The sequence below is a fragment of the Fomitiporia mediterranea genome (genome assembly GCF_000271605.1).
Source record: "Fomitiporia mediterranea MF3/22 unplaced genomic scaffold FOMMEscaffold_8, whole genome shotgun sequence".
Classification (NCBI taxonomy): Eukaryota; Fungi; Basidiomycota; class Agaricomycetes; order Hymenochaetales; family Hymenochaetaceae; genus Fomitiporia; species Fomitiporia mediterranea.
In genome coordinates this window covers 1,837,769-1,855,697 of record NW_006760393.1, presented here as the reverse complement: position 1 = coordinate 1,855,697, position 17,929 = coordinate 1,837,769, and the positions used below count along the sequence as shown (strand labels likewise).

The window sequence follows — 17,929 nt, the reverse complement described above, 5'->3', positions numbered from 1 at the left end:
TAGCTATCCACTCCACTTCCATTGTACCTATCACATTCTACTAGTACATCCCTGTATACTTAATCTCGTGAAATTATTTATATGATATCGTTTGCTTTGAAGAGCCAATCGGACTACATCTTAGCAGGGGTTATGGGGAACCAGCTCCTGAAGAGTAGGTCGGGATCATACTTTCGCTTCAGGTCCTGTAGTCTAGGGTAATTCGCCCCGAAGAGCACCGCTGAGCGATCGGACGTCGAGCTCTCGTCAGCTGTGAAGCAAATGATTCATTAACAACGGCAGAGACAAGTGAGTGAATGCGCTTTGCTCACAGTAATTTCCGTAACCGCGTTTCTCCAGTACGTCCGCATCCTTAGCTACGTTCGTAATAAGCTCTGTTATCGTATACACTTTCTGCCTCCCAGTCTTCTGGTTCACCGGAGTATTCTCGTCCCAAAAAGAAGACGTTAACACATTCTTCTGGAAAGACCGGTTGTTCATGGCTGTTGCGTCGTTCGGTACTGAGTTGATCTTATCCGGCGGGAAGAACTCGAAAATAGATGCCACTCGAAAAGTGCTATCCTCAGTCAGCTCCGCAATCTTATCCAGGAGTATTCTCGCTTCATCGGGTTGTAGAAGGGAGAAATTAACCCCTTTCATATAAACACATTGACCGGGCGTGGCAACTTCATTCTGTTGAATGAAACCATTATTCATGCGTACCTCATCTCGACAGTGGAAGTGAATTCATACCTGTAATGAATTAACTTTCTCATACGGCATCTCGGACGTTAAGTCGATCGGCTCTATATTTAGTCTCAGCACATTTACTTAACGCGTTATGAACGACTTGCTTAGATCTAGGAACGACTTGAAGGCTTCCCTTCCTTCTTGCTCGGATCCGTTGAAGAACATGAAGCATACAGCACACGGCTGGGCAAGTGGTATAAGCCCATCTTCACAGATCTGATAGCGTCATAAACCAACACACCTGGCTCTTAGGTGGAGGGCCACGAGTCAATACTTGAAGCATGCCTTCCTTCTTTGACGGGTGCTTTCGCCACCATTCATTCGTGGTTTGAATCAACCCCTTGATGAGCGGACCCGGAAATATCATAGGTCCAGAGTAAACTGTCCTGCGTTGATCATGCAGTTGGAACACAAATTCAGTGACAACACCGAAGTTGCATCCTCCACCCCGTATCGCCCAGAATAAGTCGCTATTCTCGTCTTTATTGGCAGTCAAAATAGAACCGTCCCCTGTCACCACATTTGCCTGCTCAAATGTATCAGATGGTACGAATATCCAACGTATTGATACAACTGACTTGAACAAGGTTATCAATCGCCAGTCCATGTTCACCCGAGAGCCATCCGTACCCTCCTCCCAAGGTCAATCTAAAGTGCGTGAATGTGGTGTAATGAACGAGGTAAAGTACGTATATGCATACCCTCCTACTCCAGTCTACTCATTACATTTATTAACTGTGTAATCTTACATTGATTCATAAACCGTATGAGACGCACATGGTTTACTGTTCCACCGACGGTGGCAAGCCCATGCTCAATACCTGCTTCATCTACTGTCTTCCAAACCGCACCTCCGCCGACATAACCTAGCTTCTTCACGGGGTCTACTGTGACTCTGGCGAGGTACCTTGATAGATCTATAATGAGACCACCCTCCGATGACGATGCCCCTGCAGCATTGTGTCCACCTCCCTTGATGGCAAGCGGAATCTTCTCTGATTTCGCGAGGTCAAGAGCCAGCCTGACATCTTCTGCATCCTTGACAAATGCGACATATTTAGCACGTCTCTCGGCATTTTTTGCCCAGCGGGAGATGGCTTCTTCGTAGCCCGGATCAGAAGGCGTGACAATGTCGCCTTTGAAAGTTGCTTTGAGTGACTCGAGCGAAGACATATGGAGAAGCCGAGGAGCAGATGAACAGTAGTAAGTACAGAACCCTTGAACCTGAGATCGTGTGTAAGTCCCAGAATTATCAATGAATCGGTGTTTATCAGCTTGATTATGAAGAAAAGCAGCCTGAGATAATGAGACGAAATCTTGAACTGCGTGAGACACCCACCGAACCACTCGTTGCGAATGGTAGAGTGTGAAATTTACATTCTCTTAGTAGCTGGCAGAGTGATACCAAGACCAAGACGATCAGCATTTCGCACAGCAGCCGGAGCAGCCGAAGGATCGGCACTTGGATTTCCGCCCGAACAAGAAAATAATAAACAAGAATATAATTCATTCCATTATTAGAAAACACATATTAGGGTATTACGATGCTGACAGAACGAATATACGTTTATACAGGGACCATGGACAACCTAGGAACGACAGTGCCATCTGACTCCGGATTAGTCGTTCTAAATCTCCAACTTTCCATCCATGAATAACAAATACGACCTTTCTCTAGATCTAGGCAGGAGTGATCGGGAACCAGTTCTTGAAGAGCATCTCCGGGTCGTATTTTTGCTTTACTTTCTGTAACTTCGGATAGTTGTCTCCAAACAGTACTGCCGAGTGATCGGGACTCAAGTTCTCCACAACTAGGAGATGAGCCATGGATCAATACGATGAGTCCAGAGCAGCTTATCCTTACTCACCGTAATTACCATATGCACGTTTCCTCGCCAACTCAGTATCCTTTGTGAAACTCGATACGAGATCACTGATTGTATAGCAATTCTGCCTCCCGATTGTCTGGTTTTCCGGCGTGTTCACATCCCAGAGACAGACAGCTAGCGAATTCTTCTGGAACGATCGGTTGTACATCGCGGTAGCCTTGCTCGGCACAGCGTCAATCGTCTTCCCAGAGAAATACTCAAATATGCACAACATTCTGCAGGAACCGTCCTCAGTGAGTTGAGAAGCTGTATCCAGAACTGCAACTACATCTTCTGGTTGCAATTGCGAAAATTTGACACCCTTGAAGAATACAGACTGGCCATGATAGAGACGGGCATTCTGTCAAACGGAAGTAATGAGCATGCATTTAGTGTGACTCCTGTGTAGGGGTAGTACCTGCGTTGTGTTCAGTTTCTCGTAGGGTATCTCGGAAGTAAGATCAATTGGGTCTATAGAGATACAAGTCAGACCAGACCATTGACAACGATGCACCTAAGATGACTTACTGAGATCCAGGAACGATTTGAATTCCTTTCTCCCCTCCTCCTCAGATCCATTGAAGAACACGACGCAGATGCAACATGGCTAGAAAAAGAGTGAGACACTTTCTAAATAAGCTCATGAAACACTGTCAGGCACATACAAGGCACTCGGGCGGAGGACTGCGTGTCAGAGCTTGCATCATGCCTGCATTCTTCGGTTGGTTTTTCTGCCACTCATTCGTAACTTGAATTAATTGCTTAACGAGGGGTCCTGGAAATATTAAATGGCCGGCATAGACAGTCTTTCGCTGGTCGTGTAGTCGGAACACAAATTCAGTGACAACTCCGAAATTGCAGCCACCTCCTCTGATAGCCCAGAACAAGTCACTGTTCTCGTCTGCATTGGCTGTCACGATAGAACCATCTGCTATCACCACGGTAGCCTAAAATCGAGGTCGTAAGGTAAACAATAATCATATACGAGCGGAACGAACTTGGACGAGGTTATCGATAGTTAGGCCATGTTCTCCTGAAAGCCAACCGTATCCTCCTCCTAAAGTCAGGCTAAGATGCGTAGATAGTGACTAAATTTCAGAATCGGAAGAAGTTCTCAAGTAAGATATACCATACCCAGCGACTCCAGTCTATAAATGCCTTAAGCCACCCTTGTTCCGCATCAACAGAAGCACATTTGAGTTACTCACATGATTAACTGTACCGCCCACGGTCGCAAGACCATGTGTAATCGCCGCTTTATCGACCGTTTCCCAAATAGCACCTCCTCCAACATAGCCGAGCTTCTTCTCCGGGTCTACTGTGACTCCAGCAAGATATCTAGAAAGATCGATGACAAGACCGCCCTCTGATGAGGAAGCACCAGCCGGATTGTGTCCACCTCCTCTGACAGCGATAGGTAGTTTCTCGGTCTTCGCGAAGTCAAGAGCCAGCTTGACATCTTCTGCATCTTTCACAAACGCAACAAATTTGGCGCTTCTCTCAGCGTTCTTCGCCCAGCGGGAGATAGCCGTCCCGTAATCGGGGTCAGATGCAGTGACTATGTCACCTTTGAATGACGCTTTTAAGGACTCGAATGAAGACATTCGAAACTTTGAAGCTGAAGCCAAGTTCTATGACTGATTCGGAGAACACTATGAGAAGTGGAGGACGGTCGATATTGGCGAAGGACAGGATCTGTGACGTTAAGTACCAAGAGCATGGAGGCCCGAGATCGGAAATCCTGGGATAAAAGGCACCAGAGCTCATAGAGACTAGACAATATGGAGGTGCCGATCACGGATGCAAGTGATCATAGATATATGGTATTACACACTTTGTCTGATGCCCATCTTTTCGCCTTAGACTTTGACCTATCAAACGAGATACTGTACCTCTTTAAAAGCATGATCAAAGTCTTTCACGTCTGAAGTATTTTTGTCCAGTCCGAGTCGGCACATGCGGCGTTTGCGGTCATTGAGTTCAACCAGGTCGAGGACAGTATCAGTCATTGCCATCAAGAGAACTTGTGATATAATTAATAATTTGCAATTACATACATTGCTTATGTAATGGCCAACTCCAGACGTAAACACTGATCAGAATAATTGTACAACTTCATCCTTAGTTCAACTTAGTTCAAGCAGGAGTGATTGGGAACCAGTCTCTAAACATCAGTTCCGGATCATACTTTTTCAGACTCTGTAGCCTCGGATATTTATCCCCAAAAAGAATGGCTGCCTGATCAAGAGTTCTGCTTCCATCTGCTGTAGACATGTGAAATGAGATTCTGGAAACGATGGGTGTCAAGTTACTGCGTTTTTTTCTCACCATAATTCCCAAAAGCCTTCTTCTCGGATGCTTCGAAAAGCTTAAAATGAGGTTCGTGATCGCATACACTTTCTCCTTCCCAATCTTCAAATTCTCTGGCGTGTTTGCATCCCAAGGCAAGTTGTCAGGACGTTTTTCTGGAAGGCTCGTTTGTGCATTGCAGTCGCGTCCTTCGGGACAGAGCTGATTCTTTCATGAGGGAAGAACCCGAACGCACTAATCATCCGGAAAGAGCCGTCCGCGGTGACCTCTGCGACTTTTCCAAGGATTGCACATGCCTCGTCTGGTTGTATCATTGAAAATTTGACACCTTTCAAGTAGATCGATTGGTCGTGGTAAACATTGGGATTCTGTCAATTCAAAGCAATGAACGTGCGTTTTCCAGGTCTTCCTGTGAGCGAGGATATACCATGAGTGTATTCAAGTTCTCATACGGCATTTCCGATGTTTGATCAAGCGGTTCTGGGTCGGGTTTAGCCAACACACTTCGTTGCGAACCAGCCCGAGGCGACTTACTTAGGTCAAGGAATGCCTTGAATACTGTTCTCCCGCCCTGTTCCGAGCCGTTATAAAAGAGCATGATGATAGCGCACGGCTGGGCGGAGGGTGATTAGTTTCTGTTCAGAGTACTGGGTCCGAGCCTAAGAGGGTATTCACATAGCATTCAGGCGGAGAATCACAGGTAAGAACCAGCGTAATACCCTCCTTCTTCGACGGACCCTTTTGCCACCAGTTGTTGAGAGCCTGTATCAGTGTGTTCACGAGAGACGGTGGATAAATCAAAACTCCTGCATAGATGGTCCTTCGCTGCTCGTACAATTTGAAGACGAACTCAGTGACGACACCGAAGTTACAGCCACCACCCCTAATAGCCCAGAATAGATCACCATTTTCCGTTTCATTAGCCGTCAAGATAGATCCGTCTGCCACGACCACAGTTGCCTGTCAAAAATTAATGAGTCGTGAGGTATGCACTGTCAATGATGAAGAACGTACTTGCACGAGGTTGCCAATAGTCAGTCCGTGCTCTCCTGACAGCCGCCCATATCCCTCGCCTAATGTTAGTCTGAACATTGACGGTTCTCAGTGTAAGATAGTAATGTAATGTAAAGCAACCCTTACCCTCCAACTCCGGAATATTAATTATCTTGTAAGTCACATTGCATGAAAATTCAATGAAGTGTACACACATAGTTCACTACCCCGCCCACAGTTGCTAGGCTATGTTCTATCGCCGCTTTATCAACTGTTTCCTAAATCGCCCCTCCTCCAACATAACCAAGCTTTTTGGCTGGATCAATAGTGACGCCAGCAAGATATCTTGAGAGATCGATGCCTAGGTCACCTTCCGAAGATGATGCACCAGCAGAATGGTGCTCACCTCCCTTGATAGCAATCGCGAGCTTTTCTGCCTTTGCCAACTTCAAGGCCAGCTTGACGTCTTCTGCGTCTTTGACGAAGGCAACGTACATCACTCGCATCACCGCGATTTTCGCCCAGCGCGCAAGCGCCTTGTCATGACTCACTGTGCGAAACGGTGTAGTTGCATGGGAAATCGCTATGGTGAGACAATAGCCAGGGACACACCTTTGCTCTACGCTTCCTTCTACGTGTATCCCGGTGGATCGGAACGATGATTTGAGAAGATATGGATGCAATAGCCGACATTGCCTTGTAACCCAATCTGTGGAGCAACACTCGTGATAATTGTAATCGACTAGTAACTGTGACTATCTTTGTTTCACACAATTGCCTAGCCCTGTGAGTAAGGTTTCAATAAATATTATTACAAATTCTTTGTATTTAATGGGGCTTCTTATTTCAGAAAGGCCTCCTATGTATGAATGAGTAGACAGGGACCCGAAACATACAAAAAACCACATAGCTTGCATTTGTAGTAGATGGTAGACTCAGATGAAAGAGATACTCTAGCGCATGCTCGTCTGCGACCTTATTCCTAACTTCATGCGGGAACAATGGGGAACCAAGTGTTGAAAATCACCTCCGGGTCGTACTTTCGCTTCAGCTGTTGCAGTTTCGGATAGTTATCTCCAAACAGGAGGGCTGAATGCTTGTTACCCAAATATTCGTCAACTGCAGAGTAATCAAGAGAATTAGAAGTGTCACATGTCAGAAGTACAAAGTGTCTCTTACCATAATTACTGTAAGCACCCTGTTTAACCAAGTCTTTCTCCTCGGAAAAGTTTGTAAATAGATTCCCTATTATGTACACCTTTTCCTTCCCAGCCTTTTGATTTTCTGGGGTATTATCATCCCATAGACACATGAGCAAGACATTCTTCTGGAAGGTCCGATTGGGCATTGCGGTCGCATTACCCGGAACGGAGTTAACCACTGCAGTAGGGACCATCTCCAGGATACATGCAAACCGGAAGTTTCCATCTGTGGTGAGTTCCGCAATCTTCTCGAGAACATCGGTTGCCTGATCCGGTTGTATTGCAGAAAACTTGGCACCCTTCAGATAAACCGATTGCCCAGGATGAACAACATGATTCTGTCGCATCAATAATATGAATATATCATCTATTTAGGCCCGTTGCGAAAGTGGACATACCATGAGTGCGTTCATATTTTCATACGGGATTTCCGACGTATGGTCGACCGGGTCTAACCGAGTTTAGCACACTTGGTTCGTTACGGACAATTGTGGAACTTACTCAAGTCGAAGAATGGCTTGTATATTTCCCTCCCTTCTTCTTCCGAGCCATTGAAGAACAGGCTGCAGATAACACAGGGCTGAGAGGGTACAATCAGATCACAACTAGATTGCAGAGTCTAAATGGAAACGTTACATAGCGCTCAGGTGGTGGACCGCGGGTGAGAACCACTGCGACAGCTTCCTTCTTTGAGGGCCCTTTGTCCCACCAATCGTTGGCAGCTTGCATCACCGATTTGATAAGAGCTGCTGGGAAGATCAAAGTTCCTGCGTAAACGGTCCTTCGTTGGTCGTGCAGCTGGAACACAAATTCTGTGACAACGCCGAAGTTGCAACCACCACCCCTAATAGCCCAGAATAGATCACTGTTCTCCGTCTTATTAGCCGTTAAGATAGTTCCATTAGCCACGACTACAGTTGCCTACAACAAATTAATGAACACAAAGTATTTGAAGCAGACATTAATGACATACCTGCACTAGATTGTCAATTGTCAACCCATGCTCTCCTGAAAGCCACCCGTATCCACCTCCAAGTGTTAGACTAATCATTAAACAAATAATAAATTGACGTTCAAGTCAATTCAATTACGACGATGCTTACCCTCCGACGCCAGTCTATTCATTTGCTTGTAAGTAAAGTTTCTTCGATTGCTTAATTGAAGTATACACACATGGTTGACTGTTCCGCCTACAGTCGCAAGACCATGTTCAATCGCCGCCTTATCAACCGTCTCCCAGATAGCACCTCCTCCGGCATAACCGAGCTTCTTCACTGGGTCAATCGTGACGCCAGCGAGGTGTCTCGAGAGATCGATAATGAGACCTCCTTCTTTTGAAGATGCACCGGCAGCATTGTGTCCGCCTCCCCTAATAGCAATTGGCAGCTTCTCTGCCTTCGCAAACTCTAGAGCGAGCTTGATGTCTTCTGCGTCTTTGACGAAAGCAACATATTTGGCAGGCCTTTCGGCATTTTTTGCCCAGCGCTTTAGAGCCTTGTCATAATCCACATCAGACGGGGTGACAATATCACCCTTGAAGGCAGACTTGAATGATTCGAATGTGGACATGTCGAGACGGAGGTAAAATCACTTGCAGGCAGATTGTGCTTATGGACTGGCTTGTATGGAGGTATTTATATTGTCTTGAAGCGGGGTAGACGACGCGTTGATTGCCGGCACATCGAGCAAGAGTGTTCCATGATGCGCCCAGTTTGAGCACCGATCAAGCGCAGTAATTTTCTTGACTGAGACAAACGCCAAGAGGTTATCATAAAGTCCCCATTTTGGAGATTCGGGATCACGTGTAAAGAGCGATAGCGACCGCCATCTCTAGGGTCGGAGTAAAAGCTAAAAGTGTTGGCATAAAACACTTCTTCTGACTGTGATAGTACCGCACAGAACAAACGATCAGAGCGTGAGAACTCAAGAGACGAAGTTCCGTTGAGAGCGGTTGGAAAGTCCTGGAACTGGAACCTAATGACGCGACGAGGGATGACATTGTACGTGCAAAACGAAGGCTGCATGCACGATCCTCCAACTGAACACCTCATTGGCCGCGGACGCTTGAGTAAATGATGCGGTCTGTCTGTGAACGCGGAGAAACTTGTTCAGAGTTAGCACTCGGACAACCGTAGCTGATGGCCAGTTTTAGAAAGCGCTTGCGGTCCGGTCCTGTCCACTAGCCAATGGTAACTTGGATTGTTCCTTCAAGTCACGAATCAGCTATAGCTATCGTCCAAGTCTCAGAAGCAAAGATAGCGGCGAGAATGCTTTGCTGGGATGGGACTCAGGGGTGAACTCAGTCTGGCCAGCGTCTGCTGATACTGCGCGCATCTTTAAGGATGCCGACTCTCCACTTATACGTGTACTCGGCAGTCTCGAAGGTTTCAGCATCTTAGGGTTCATACTCTCAATGAACAGATGCTCAGGCTATTGCCATCCTCATGATCTTCTATACACATTGCGGGAATTACTATTACCAACCTACGACTCATCGCCGCATCTAATTAAAACCGATTCTTCCGGCGGGTGCTTCTTTGGAACGATTCGAGCCGCCTCATGGCCACAGCGAGGCTGCTAGTACACCAAACTTGCTCATGCCTGTCTACCTTTCCATGGATTACAGGCCGCGAACTATACGCCATGTTGTGGTAATCGGGTATAAAGGGGGTGTATACCCTTCAAGACCCAGTCTTGCGACTCCTCTTTCGCCTTTCTTTACGTCCTTACTCTGTGGAAATCTTTGCAACTATGGCATACGCAGCAACCTATCCATCTCAAGCACTTTCGCACTCGTACTCGAGCAGAGGCTACCAGACACCGCGCACTCCAGGACCTGGTTATAATGATTACGGACACTACCCATACGGAGATCCAGTTTACGACGATGCGGACTACAACGGGTACGGAGACGTAAGTTGAGACACCCATAAATTATATAAAATTTATGCTTATTTTACGCTAGTCGCACTATTCCAATGGCTACTCGTCCTACGCGACTCCTCGCACCAGTAGTTATTACGGAAGTGGTGGTGAATCTCAGATTTATACAGAACACTCAGCTTCCAACTAATCGCAAAATTCTAGCATACGACGATATGGCACTGAACAGACGCTCGTCTTACTACGGAACTGATCTCGACTACAATGTCCCATACACGGGAACTCCTTACACCGCGGGAGCGTTGACACCATCTCGATCCCGCCGATCCTCGTCCGTATCCTTCCAACTCCCATCGACTTCAGGCCAGCAGCTAAGTACTTCGCATAACAGCAGCTACGGTTATGATCACCGCGGCCGAGGGGTTCCGCGCATCAAGTTCCGCTCTAAGTACTCGACCTCCGGCATGTCTCTGTCAGAGGCAGTCGGCGGCGAGCGTCCTGTTGGTGGAGATAGCTACAAATGGCACGATCTCCATGCAGACAGGAATGGAGAGATCTTCCTGAGAGTTGCGGTACGTATAACGCTAGGGTATTTGGAACTTGCTCTCAATGGCTGCACTTTAGTGGAACGGGTACAGAACCATCACGTACAGGGTGCCCGTTGACTGGTATGATGGTCGTGTGAGGCTGTCCTCCCTCGTACGGCGCGTCGCACGCGCATGTATCCACTACTTACAGGTAAGCGCTCTTCACTCTGTATTCGCCCTTGCACATTGAATGAACGTGATACCCCTTTTCCTGCATAGTCGAACAGCATCAATACTTCCTGGGACATGATTAAGATCTACTCGATTGAGGAAGTCATGTACGGAACGTGGCAGCCTCAGCTTACTGTGAGGCAGTATTAAACGGACAAACGTCAAACCAACGTTCAGGTTTCATGCAATGTGATGGTCTGACAGAGTAAACCTCTTGTGATTGTGCTTGCACTCCCATGGGTAACTCTCATGACCCCTGCCCATCCCGCACCCTACGCCCCAAGACCCCCTATCACACCTATCTATTCTTCTCATATTAACAGGCTCTACTCGCGGAACTCATACGCATTCGTCCCGCAGTTTTACCTCGTTGTGTTGTTGCTATTGTTACGCTCCTTCACTGTGTACCACCACCACTTAATTTTTTGTAACATGTTAGCAAAAAGGGTTTGAATCTTATCTGCATTGTTGATCGTGCATTTTCGTCCCCACATATGTATGTTGTAACACACCGTTCGTTGCAGTTTGCTTGTACGATAATATTTTGTTTATTCCTTTTTGGTTGGGTCTACTTTATCGAGGACATTTCGATAGCTTTGTATTGGGTATCTGTCAATTAAATTATTTCGGTGGACACGCATAAAACCCAATCATCGAAGTCAGGTTGTTTGTTACTCATACCCCTGGCACACGACCTTGTGAATGGTTGGTACGAAGGGGTGCGAATGGCTTCTAGTGGAGCAGGAACACAACACGTAATTCACGAAACTTCACTTCTGAACATGAGGGGGTCCTACTAGACAATGAACACTACTATCACTTCTTGATTCTCGAAGAGCGAGTAGATCCGCAATACTCGTGGAAGGGAACATTGAAACAAATCATATGATTTGATCATTCTCCGGAAGTAAATCGACGGGTATTTATGATGATATGATGATAAACGGAAGGATCATGAGTGTGAATAGGTGTGATATACCAAATATGAGCTTGAACATGCGAGAATTAGATTGATTATCGGTAAGATAAAGGAATAATAATAGTGATAATAACGTGAAACTAATGTGAATGTCCGTCAAGATATAAAGTGGTGTAACACATTAATATTGCAATGAAGAAGTCCGTTAATGCAAAGGATAGGGAATGCAGTGAATACGTGACAAGGTGCGGAGATGAGGTGATGAAGTGATTGGATGAGTCCATGTGAGTATGAGCGTGAAACAAACGTGAACGTGGAGAGTGATAGTGATAGGAACTAGGGTGGATATATAGGGATTATAGGGATCAAGGATTGAGCGAGGAATGCGGGGTATATGTTGTAACTAGTATATTATTGTAAACCGGGAAGGCGGGGAAGTTTGTGACCATCTGAAACTAACCTCGCGTGATGTGCCTGTTCTTTTCACATCATCAGCAGCGGCGTAATGACAAGTCAACCAAATAAAACGCTCTTCCGCTTCGCAGCAGCGCTAAGCCTCGCATTATTGATCAACACGAATCCATCAGGCAATATCGACGCCCGTTCAGGCTTACGCGTTGCACGAGAGACGCGCTTCCAAACTCGTCGGATGTACTTCACGTAGATCTTGCTCAACGGGTATCGTTTTCCGGACCTAATCATAATTAAAACGAAAAACAAGACAAAATGGTCAGTATGAGAATAATATAGATAGTTCCGGAAGGAGACATGAAGAACTAGCTCACCTCGCCGTCACAGTCATAGGGAGGAAAGAAGGATCTTGGAAGAAGAGTGCTGCCTTGCTCTGCGAGTAGGGCGTGTATGAGGGCGCGGCGGTAGTGGTGGTGTACATAGTAGTAGCCATGATGAATTGTGCAGATAACCAATTATAGGAGTGAGACGACGAGTATGCTAGTAGGGTGGTTTGTGTGTAGAGCGGTATGCGTAGAGCGTAAAATGAGGTGGAGAAATATACAGTCGTCACAGACGAGAGAAAATATTAAGGCTAGTAGAGTGAGGGGTCTAGTTAAATAGTCGTGAGGAGGGCTAAGCAGCGACGGCCACTTCGGAAGGATCCAACAGTGGCGGGGTTGGTTGGAACACGACGACATCGCACCTCAGTTGTTTTATCTTATAATATACATTTGGCCATGTCAAGAAGGACTTGATATGTGTGCAGTGATGTGCAAGAAGACAACAGAGCTTGGTAGCAGAGAACACAAGGATTTTTTGCAGAACAGAGGACAGTATGTATACTGTAGTGCTCACGAGGAAGAGGCAAATCATCTTATTGTTTTTGGAATTTAGAGGTGAAAAGAAGCTTAGTTTTATTTTTGTAATACATGTACATATTTGGAAATAGATATGAGTAGAGGTGAATCGCAGGGGTGAATCGCAAGGCGAATCGCGTCAAAGTGCGATTCACCTTTCAGCGCGATTCACCCCGAATCGCTGGGGTTCCGGGGTCCGCGATTCACTTTGCATGAAAGTGAATCGCGCAGGTGAATCGCGCACTGAATCGCGAGGTTTGACCACGCCTAATAACTCGGTTGCGTTGCTGGCCGTGAGCGGAAACATAGCTGCCGTTGCGGCGCGGCTCTTCTCAATTGTCTTGCTCTGTCTTGTCGTCCTTCTTAAGGCATAGCACAAAAAAAAACTATTTCTTTAATTTTATATTATGTAATTTTAAGATCAAGGGTCGGTATATTGAGGTGAATCACACATGTACAAGTGTGCTGGTCAAACCTGCACGCACGATTCACCTTGCGATTCACCCTCTAGAATCGCAAGGTGAATTGCACAGAGAATCGCGAGGTTTGACCACGCCTATTGTTCTCTTCCGCCCAACAGCGCACATTGATCACCTAAAGCGGTGAGAGAAGTCTTCCGAAATCTCTCAAAGAATAGCCAGGCCAGAGCTTCCCGTTTCCAAGTGAGCAACACTAGAAGTCAATGAACAACAAGAAAATGGCTTGTTCTCGGCCGAAAAAGGAAGGAGAGCACAAATAGAGCACAAACTACGCCTGGTAATCACTCATTCCTGATCGGCAGGAACAAAAAAAGGCCATTCTGCCAGCGTCTGTCAACTTTCCTCTTCTGAGTTTCTTAGACTTCCGACTTCTAGCTCCACTGCAAAGGACAATTTGTTACTACAATGTGAAGATCCGCAAGATTTGCGTGTATACAGTATAGTACAGTGCAAAGCTCAAAAATACATGAAACGGTGGGGAACGATCTGCTCAAGCCGGAACAATAGTGAACCACTTGGAAAAGAGCACATACGGATCATACTTCTTCTTGATCTGCTGCAGCCGTGGATAGTTATCGCCGAACACTCTTCGTGCTCGGTCGGATCCCAGTATCTCGTCACCAACTGGCATCCGACCAAGTTTAGCACATGAAAAAGACAATGAGAATTCTGGTAAAGTGTATCTCACCATAGTTACCGTATGCCCGCGTTTTTGATTTTTCAGGTTCCTTTTCTGCGTTGGAAACGATATCTGTCATGGCATAGGCTGCATCTTTGCCTTGCACACTACTCTCCAAGTCATCGTCATCCCAAAAGGTGACGGTCAAGACATTGCTATCTGGTCCGCGCAAGTTGAATGCAGTTGCGTCGTTTGCGACGCTATTGATCTTGTCAAGTGGAAAGAGTTCAAATATGACAGAAATTCGTAAGTCCTTCGATGACACCTCGCACATTCGTTCGAATACCTTGTGAAAGGTTTGGACAAGAGATCTGAATAGAAGTAGTGGAGTTACATACCCTTTTCACGCATGCTGGTGAATACTCATACTGGGTGACACCCCGCATATAAACATTCTGACCGTGTCGTACATATGGATTCTGGAGTCCATTTACAGCTTCGTACGGCGTTTCTCCAGTCAAGTCAATAGGATCTATCAACAATATTAGTGTTGCTGCAGGCTGAAAAGGGAAGTAAGCTATGTTACCAAGATCAAGAAATGCTTTGAATTCTCGTCTGCCTTCTTCCACGGTTCCATTGAAAAACGGATTAACAACGATGCACGGCTTAATAGTCATCTAAGCCTAGATTGGTTTATTGATTCTGTGATGTGGACGCACACAATAATCGGGAGGTGGTCCTCGTGTGACAACCTGAAGTAATGATGTTCTTGAGCTTGGTTTATTTTTCCACCATTCGGCAGTGACTTCAATGACTTTATCGACGAGAGGCGGAGGGTAAATCAGGACGCCAGCGTAAACCGTTGGTCGCTGTTCGTGTAATCGGTAGACGAACTCGCAGCAGATTCCGAAATTGCATCCGCCGCCCCGAACTGCCCAAAATAGATCGTTATTCTCTGAGTCGGAAGCTGTCAAGATTGACCCGTCTGCGACGACCATAGTTGCCTGTCAATATAGGACTCATCAGTCTAGATTGACTGGTTTGCTTCTGTGCGCATATACCTGGACTAGGTTGTCGATAGCGAGACCATGTGAAGCACTGAGCCAACCGTATCCTCCGCCCAGAGTAAGACTAGGAAAGGTGAGCACATACTCTAGGAAGAGGATTTGGAAAAGCATACCCGCCGACACCAGTCTGTCATAATAGCACATGTCAAATCCAAATTGTCGATAAACAGAGAGTATACTAACATGGTTCACAGTTCCTCCAACTGTTGCGAGATTGTACTTGATTGCGGTATCATCTACGGTCTTCCAGAGCGCGCCTCCGCCGACATATGCTAGTTTATTTTCAGTGTCGATGCGACAATCGTTCATATATCTAGAAAGATCAATGACAATCCCTTCGGAAGACGAGGAGCCTCCTGGGTTATGGCCTCCGCCCCGAATGGCCAGTGGCAGTTGGGCGTCTTGGGCATATTTGACTGCAAGCGACACGTCGTCCGCATTTCTGACGAAGGCGACAATCTTTGCGCGTCGCGTCGCGTTCTTTGCCCAACGTTTGATAGCAGATTCGTAGTCCGGATGACCAGGGATGACAATGTCGCCTTTAAATGTCGCTTTGAACGCGGAGAAGCTAGGCATATTGTAGAGAGCAGAGTCCTTTGTGAAAGGAGGATGGACAACCATGATTGAGTCGAGTTAGGGGGAAAGATGGAGAGGGCGAGGAATGCAGACAGACGAAAGGAGATAAGCTATGAGGGATGATGACTGACATGCGGATAATCGCGATTCGCGGGCGACTCGGTCGGCACGAGTGTTGAATTGCGCTATGTCTCAATCTTAGCTCTGCGTCTATCACTGTTCAGTTTAATTCCCATTTTTGATACCTGAGCGTGAATTGAGAAGCTTCGATTGTGACATGCGCCGGCCTGGGACGGTCCATCATCCTTTTTGCATATTTTCTGACATCGGCCATCGGTAATTCTTTGTACGTTGCTTTTCGCAGAAGGCAGAGAGGTAGACAGGTAGGCACTGATTGAATTACAAAATTTACATGTAAGACTGAGTGGAAGCACATAAGATAGATTACCAAGAAAGGCAAGAGTCGAGAAATGCGCGTCGGCTTGTTCCTCGCCAAACGACGCTTCGCGGCCTCGTGCTCCGAGTAGCCTGCCTGCTGTATTTCTTCTTCCAAGCTTCGCACTCGGGCACTCGGAACGCCCTCTCTTCTTCATAAACGCCCACGACCCACGCCACCTCAACGAGTTGCGTCCCTAGCACATTTTGTCGCAGGCCAGGTATCATATTTATTTTTCACCCGGTCCAAAGTGCTTTGCTCAATCCCCATTCGTCCAATCATCTTTACTCAGCCAGCGCCAACTTTGCACATTTTTTTCTTCAGTTCATTACTGCCACTTATTGCTTACGACCCCCTACGAGTCCTGTAATCTATCGTTCCTATTCTGACGACCCACACACGTCTTGCATTCATGGCAGACTTCTACAACCTCGCTTTGGATTGGCAAGTACCGTACTATTAGCTATATTAAAACAAGATCCCTGACCTAACCGTGACCATGATTTGTGCAACAGGCCGCACTCGGACGCCCACTCCGTCATAGTCACTGGCACTTTCGACAACGTGCGTATCTTTTTGACCCTTATCACCCTACCAGCGCCTGTACTCACGCGTTGACCCTAAGTGGACCTCGTCTGTGCACCTCAACAAATCAGATACAGGGTTCACGACGTCAGTGGCGGTCCCTTGGGATAGCAAGATCCTCTACAAGTTCATTGTTGATGGCAACTGGCTCAATCATCCGAACCAGCCAATTGAGACGGATTCTAATGGAAATGTGAATAATGTCCTACACACTCCGACAAAACCAGCTGTTCCTCCGCCGACTGAAGGCGCAGGGGTGGTGGCTCCTAGTAAGGAGGCTATTGACGATAAGCAGCCCGGCGAAAAGGTGAGTCCTGTGGTGTTCTGGACGTTGGTCGTACAGTAAAATTTATCATTTTGTCCACGTAGGCCGAAGTCCCAGTGGAAGTTGCATCTGACGTCCCAGTCGCAATTCAACCTATTGTTGATGACAGCGCTGCCAAATCAGTACGCGGTCTTGCTTTGATTACCTTTATTTCAAATATTCATTTTCTTCTTTCTTGCTGTAGGTGGAGTCGAAGCCTGTCGATTCAGAGGCAGGACCCTCTACGCACACTCCTGCTGTAGAAACTGTTACCGAGGCACCTTCTGCGTCCGAGCCAGCTACCACGGCACCTGTCCCAGCTCCGACTACATCTGCAGAGCCCACACCATCTACACCTCCGCAAACAAGATCCGAGCTCCCGGTGACAACTTCACCCGTGGCGCCTGTTACGCCAATCAAGACGAACGGGCATACACGTACTTCTACAAGCACTACGACTGCACCATCCTCTTCTGCACCGTCTACACCCAAGACGCAGAGCACCTTCCCTAGTATGAGTCCAGGCGAGAAAGACGCGAGTCCCGACTCGCGATTTGGTAGCATTGGACGTGAAAAGCGTTTGTCTATCTTTGGTAGACTTAAGAAAAGACTCACTCCGGGGAAGGAGAAGAAAGACAAGGCTCGGCTTGGAAGCGCGTCGCCCAGGAGCGCTTCGCCGACCCCTTCACCAAGTCCTAGGAAGTAATTGTTGAAATCAGTGATAGTAATGACTTCTATTCCCAATTTTCTTTTTCCTTTCGATCCATCGCGACACATCCAAACCCTTGAAATGACATCGTCCTGCATCTATCTATTCGAAATTTGGAATTTGGTGTAAGGCACCATTTCCCCACAACTCGAACTATTCTCGTTACGTCTCATGCTCTCATG

The 17,929-nt window shown here is 46.7% G+C and overlaps 10 protein-coding genes across 10 annotated transcripts; 2 read left to right on the top strand and 8 right to left on the bottom strand.

The window, feature by feature from the left end:
* Positions 1 to 113: 113 nt before the first annotated feature.
* Positions 114 to 1,902, bottom strand: FOMMEDRAFT_135497 (FAD-binding domain-containing protein; the record flags this gene model as incomplete). Its single annotated transcript, XM_007268480.1, has 7 exons — positions 114 to 250; positions 312 to 672; positions 733 to 785; positions 834 to 912; positions 971 to 1,255; positions 1,308 to 1,377; positions 1,493 to 1,902. 7 exons carry the CDS (start codon positions 1,900 to 1,902, stop codon positions 114 to 116), a joined length of 1,395 nt encoding a protein of 464 aa, XP_007268542.1.
* A 340-nt stretch (positions 1,903 to 2,242) lies between these two features.
* Positions 2,243 to 4,567, bottom strand: FOMMEDRAFT_21686 (FAD-binding domain-containing protein). The gene is made up of 8 exons (XM_007268479.1): positions 3,806 to 4,567; positions 3,732 to 3,745; positions 3,596 to 3,665; positions 3,263 to 3,544; positions 3,126 to 3,204; positions 3,016 to 3,068; positions 2,598 to 2,958; positions 2,243 to 2,540 (listed from the first exon to the last, which is right to left on the bottom strand). The coding sequence occupies exons 1-8, from the start codon at positions 4,199 to 4,201 to the stop codon at positions 2,410 to 2,412; spliced, it is 1,386 nt and encodes a 461-aa protein (XP_007268541.1). The 5' UTR covers positions 4,202 to 4,567; the 3' UTR covers positions 2,243 to 2,409.
* Positions 4,568 to 5,011: 444 nt separating this feature from the next.
* FOMMEDRAFT_169418 (uncharacterized protein) lies at positions 5,012 to 5,999 on the bottom strand (the record flags this gene model as incomplete). The annotated part of the gene is made up of 4 exons (XM_007268478.1): positions 5,012 to 5,275; positions 5,335 to 5,520; positions 5,583 to 5,867; positions 5,922 to 5,999. 4 exons carry the CDS (start codon positions 5,997 to 5,999, stop codon positions 5,012 to 5,014), a joined length of 813 nt encoding a protein of 270 aa, XP_007268540.1.
* A 179-nt stretch (positions 6,000 to 6,178) lies between these two features.
* FOMMEDRAFT_158393 (uncharacterized protein) lies at positions 6,179 to 6,593 on the bottom strand (the record flags this gene model as incomplete). The annotated part of the gene is made up of 2 exons (XM_007268477.1): positions 6,179 to 6,436; positions 6,513 to 6,593. The coding sequence occupies 2 exons, from the start codon at positions 6,591 to 6,593 to the stop codon at positions 6,179 to 6,181; spliced, it is 339 nt and encodes a 112-aa protein (XP_007268539.1).
* A 295-nt stretch (positions 6,594 to 6,888) lies between these two features.
* On the bottom strand, positions 6,889 to 8,671 carry FOMMEDRAFT_135495 (FAD-binding domain-containing protein; the record flags this gene model as incomplete). The annotated part of the gene is made up of 7 exons (XM_007268476.1): positions 6,889 to 7,019; positions 7,080 to 7,440; positions 7,501 to 7,553; positions 7,604 to 7,682; positions 7,739 to 8,023; positions 8,076 to 8,145; positions 8,274 to 8,671. 7 exons carry the CDS (start codon positions 8,669 to 8,671, stop codon positions 6,889 to 6,891), a joined length of 1,377 nt encoding a protein of 458 aa, XP_007268538.1.
* A 39-nt stretch (positions 8,672 to 8,710) lies between these two features.
* On the bottom strand, positions 8,711 to 9,272 carry FOMMEDRAFT_169416 (uncharacterized protein; the record flags this gene model as incomplete). The annotated part of the gene is made up of 2 exons (XM_007268475.1): positions 8,995 to 9,272; positions 8,711 to 8,932 (listed from the first exon to the last, which is right to left on the bottom strand). Exons 1-2 carry the CDS (start codon positions 9,151 to 9,153, stop codon positions 8,711 to 8,713), a joined length of 381 nt encoding a protein of 126 aa, XP_007268537.1. The 5' UTR covers positions 9,154 to 9,272.
* Positions 9,273 to 9,847: 575 nt separating this feature from the next.
* FOMMEDRAFT_147835 (uncharacterized protein) lies at positions 9,848 to 11,220 on the top strand. The gene is made up of 5 exons (XM_007268474.1): positions 9,848 to 10,015; positions 10,068 to 10,134; positions 10,190 to 10,557; positions 10,610 to 10,723; positions 10,792 to 11,220. The coding sequence occupies exons 1-5, from the start codon at positions 9,854 to 9,856 to the stop codon at positions 10,891 to 10,893; spliced, it is 813 nt and encodes a 270-aa protein (XP_007268536.1). The 5' UTR covers positions 9,848 to 9,853; the 3' UTR covers positions 10,894 to 11,220.
* A 702-nt stretch (positions 11,221 to 11,922) lies between these two features.
* Positions 11,923 to 12,619, bottom strand: FOMMEDRAFT_141932 (uncharacterized protein). The gene is made up of 2 exons (XM_007268473.1): positions 12,448 to 12,619; positions 11,923 to 12,356 (listed from the first exon to the last, which is right to left on the bottom strand). The coding sequence occupies exons 1-2, from the start codon at positions 12,564 to 12,566 to the stop codon at positions 12,176 to 12,178; spliced, it is 300 nt and encodes a 99-aa protein (XP_007268535.1). The 5' UTR covers positions 12,567 to 12,619; the 3' UTR covers positions 11,923 to 12,175.
* A 1,322-nt stretch (positions 12,620 to 13,941) lies between these two features.
* FOMMEDRAFT_141931 (FAD-binding domain-containing protein) lies at positions 13,942 to 15,713 on the bottom strand (the record flags this gene model as incomplete). The annotated part of the gene is made up of 8 exons (XM_007268472.1): positions 13,942 to 14,075; positions 14,140 to 14,416; positions 14,469 to 14,602; positions 14,657 to 14,735; positions 14,790 to 15,074; positions 15,132 to 15,201; positions 15,251 to 15,264; positions 15,321 to 15,713. 8 exons carry the CDS (start codon positions 15,711 to 15,713, stop codon positions 13,942 to 13,944), a joined length of 1,386 nt encoding a protein of 461 aa, XP_007268534.1.
* Positions 15,714 to 16,561: 848 nt separating this feature from the next.
* FOMMEDRAFT_135492 (uncharacterized protein) lies at positions 16,562 to 17,744 on the top strand (the record flags this gene model as incomplete). Its single annotated transcript, XM_007268471.1, has 5 exons — positions 16,562 to 16,593; positions 16,665 to 16,713; positions 16,775 to 17,041; positions 17,104 to 17,181; positions 17,244 to 17,744. 5 exons carry the CDS (start codon positions 16,562 to 16,564, stop codon positions 17,742 to 17,744), a joined length of 927 nt encoding a protein of 308 aa, XP_007268533.1.
* Between the last annotated feature and the right edge of the window lie 185 nt (positions 17,745 to 17,929).

Excerpts from the sequence above, each read along its gene's own strand:
- FOMMEDRAFT_21686 (XM_007268479.1), bottom strand. The coding sequence starts at position 4,201 with ATGTCTTCATTCGAGTCCTTAAAAGCGTCATTCAAAGGTGACATAGTC. Across the intron at positions 3,545-3,595 it reads CTATCGATAACCTCGTCCAA|GCTACCGTGGTGATAGCAGA; the intron begins GTTCGTTCCGCT and ends CCTCGATTTTAG. Across the intron at positions 2,959-3,015 it reads AGAAACTGAACACAACGCAG|AATGCCCGTCTCTATCATGG; the intron begins GTACTACCCCTA and ends TCCGTTTGACAG.
- FOMMEDRAFT_147835 (XM_007268474.1), top strand. The coding sequence starts at position 9,854 with ATGGCATACGCAGCAACCTATCCATCTCAAGCACTTTCGCACTCGTAC. Across the intron at positions 10,016-10,067 it reads ACTACAACGGGTACGGAGAC|TCGCACTATTCCAATGGCTA; the intron begins GTAAGTTGAGAC and ends ATTTTACGCTAG. Across the intron at positions 10,135-10,189 it reads TAGTTATTACGGAAGTGGTG|CATACGACGATATGGCACTG; the intron begins GTGAATCTCAGA and ends GCAAAATTCTAG.
- FOMMEDRAFT_141932 (XM_007268473.1), bottom strand. The coding sequence starts at position 12,566 with ATGGCTACTACTATGTACACCACCACTACCGCCGCGCCCTCATACACG. Across the intron at positions 12,357-12,447 it reads CCTATGACTGTGACGGCGAG|GTCCGGAAAACGATACCCGT; the intron begins GTGAGCTAGTTC and ends AATTATGATTAG.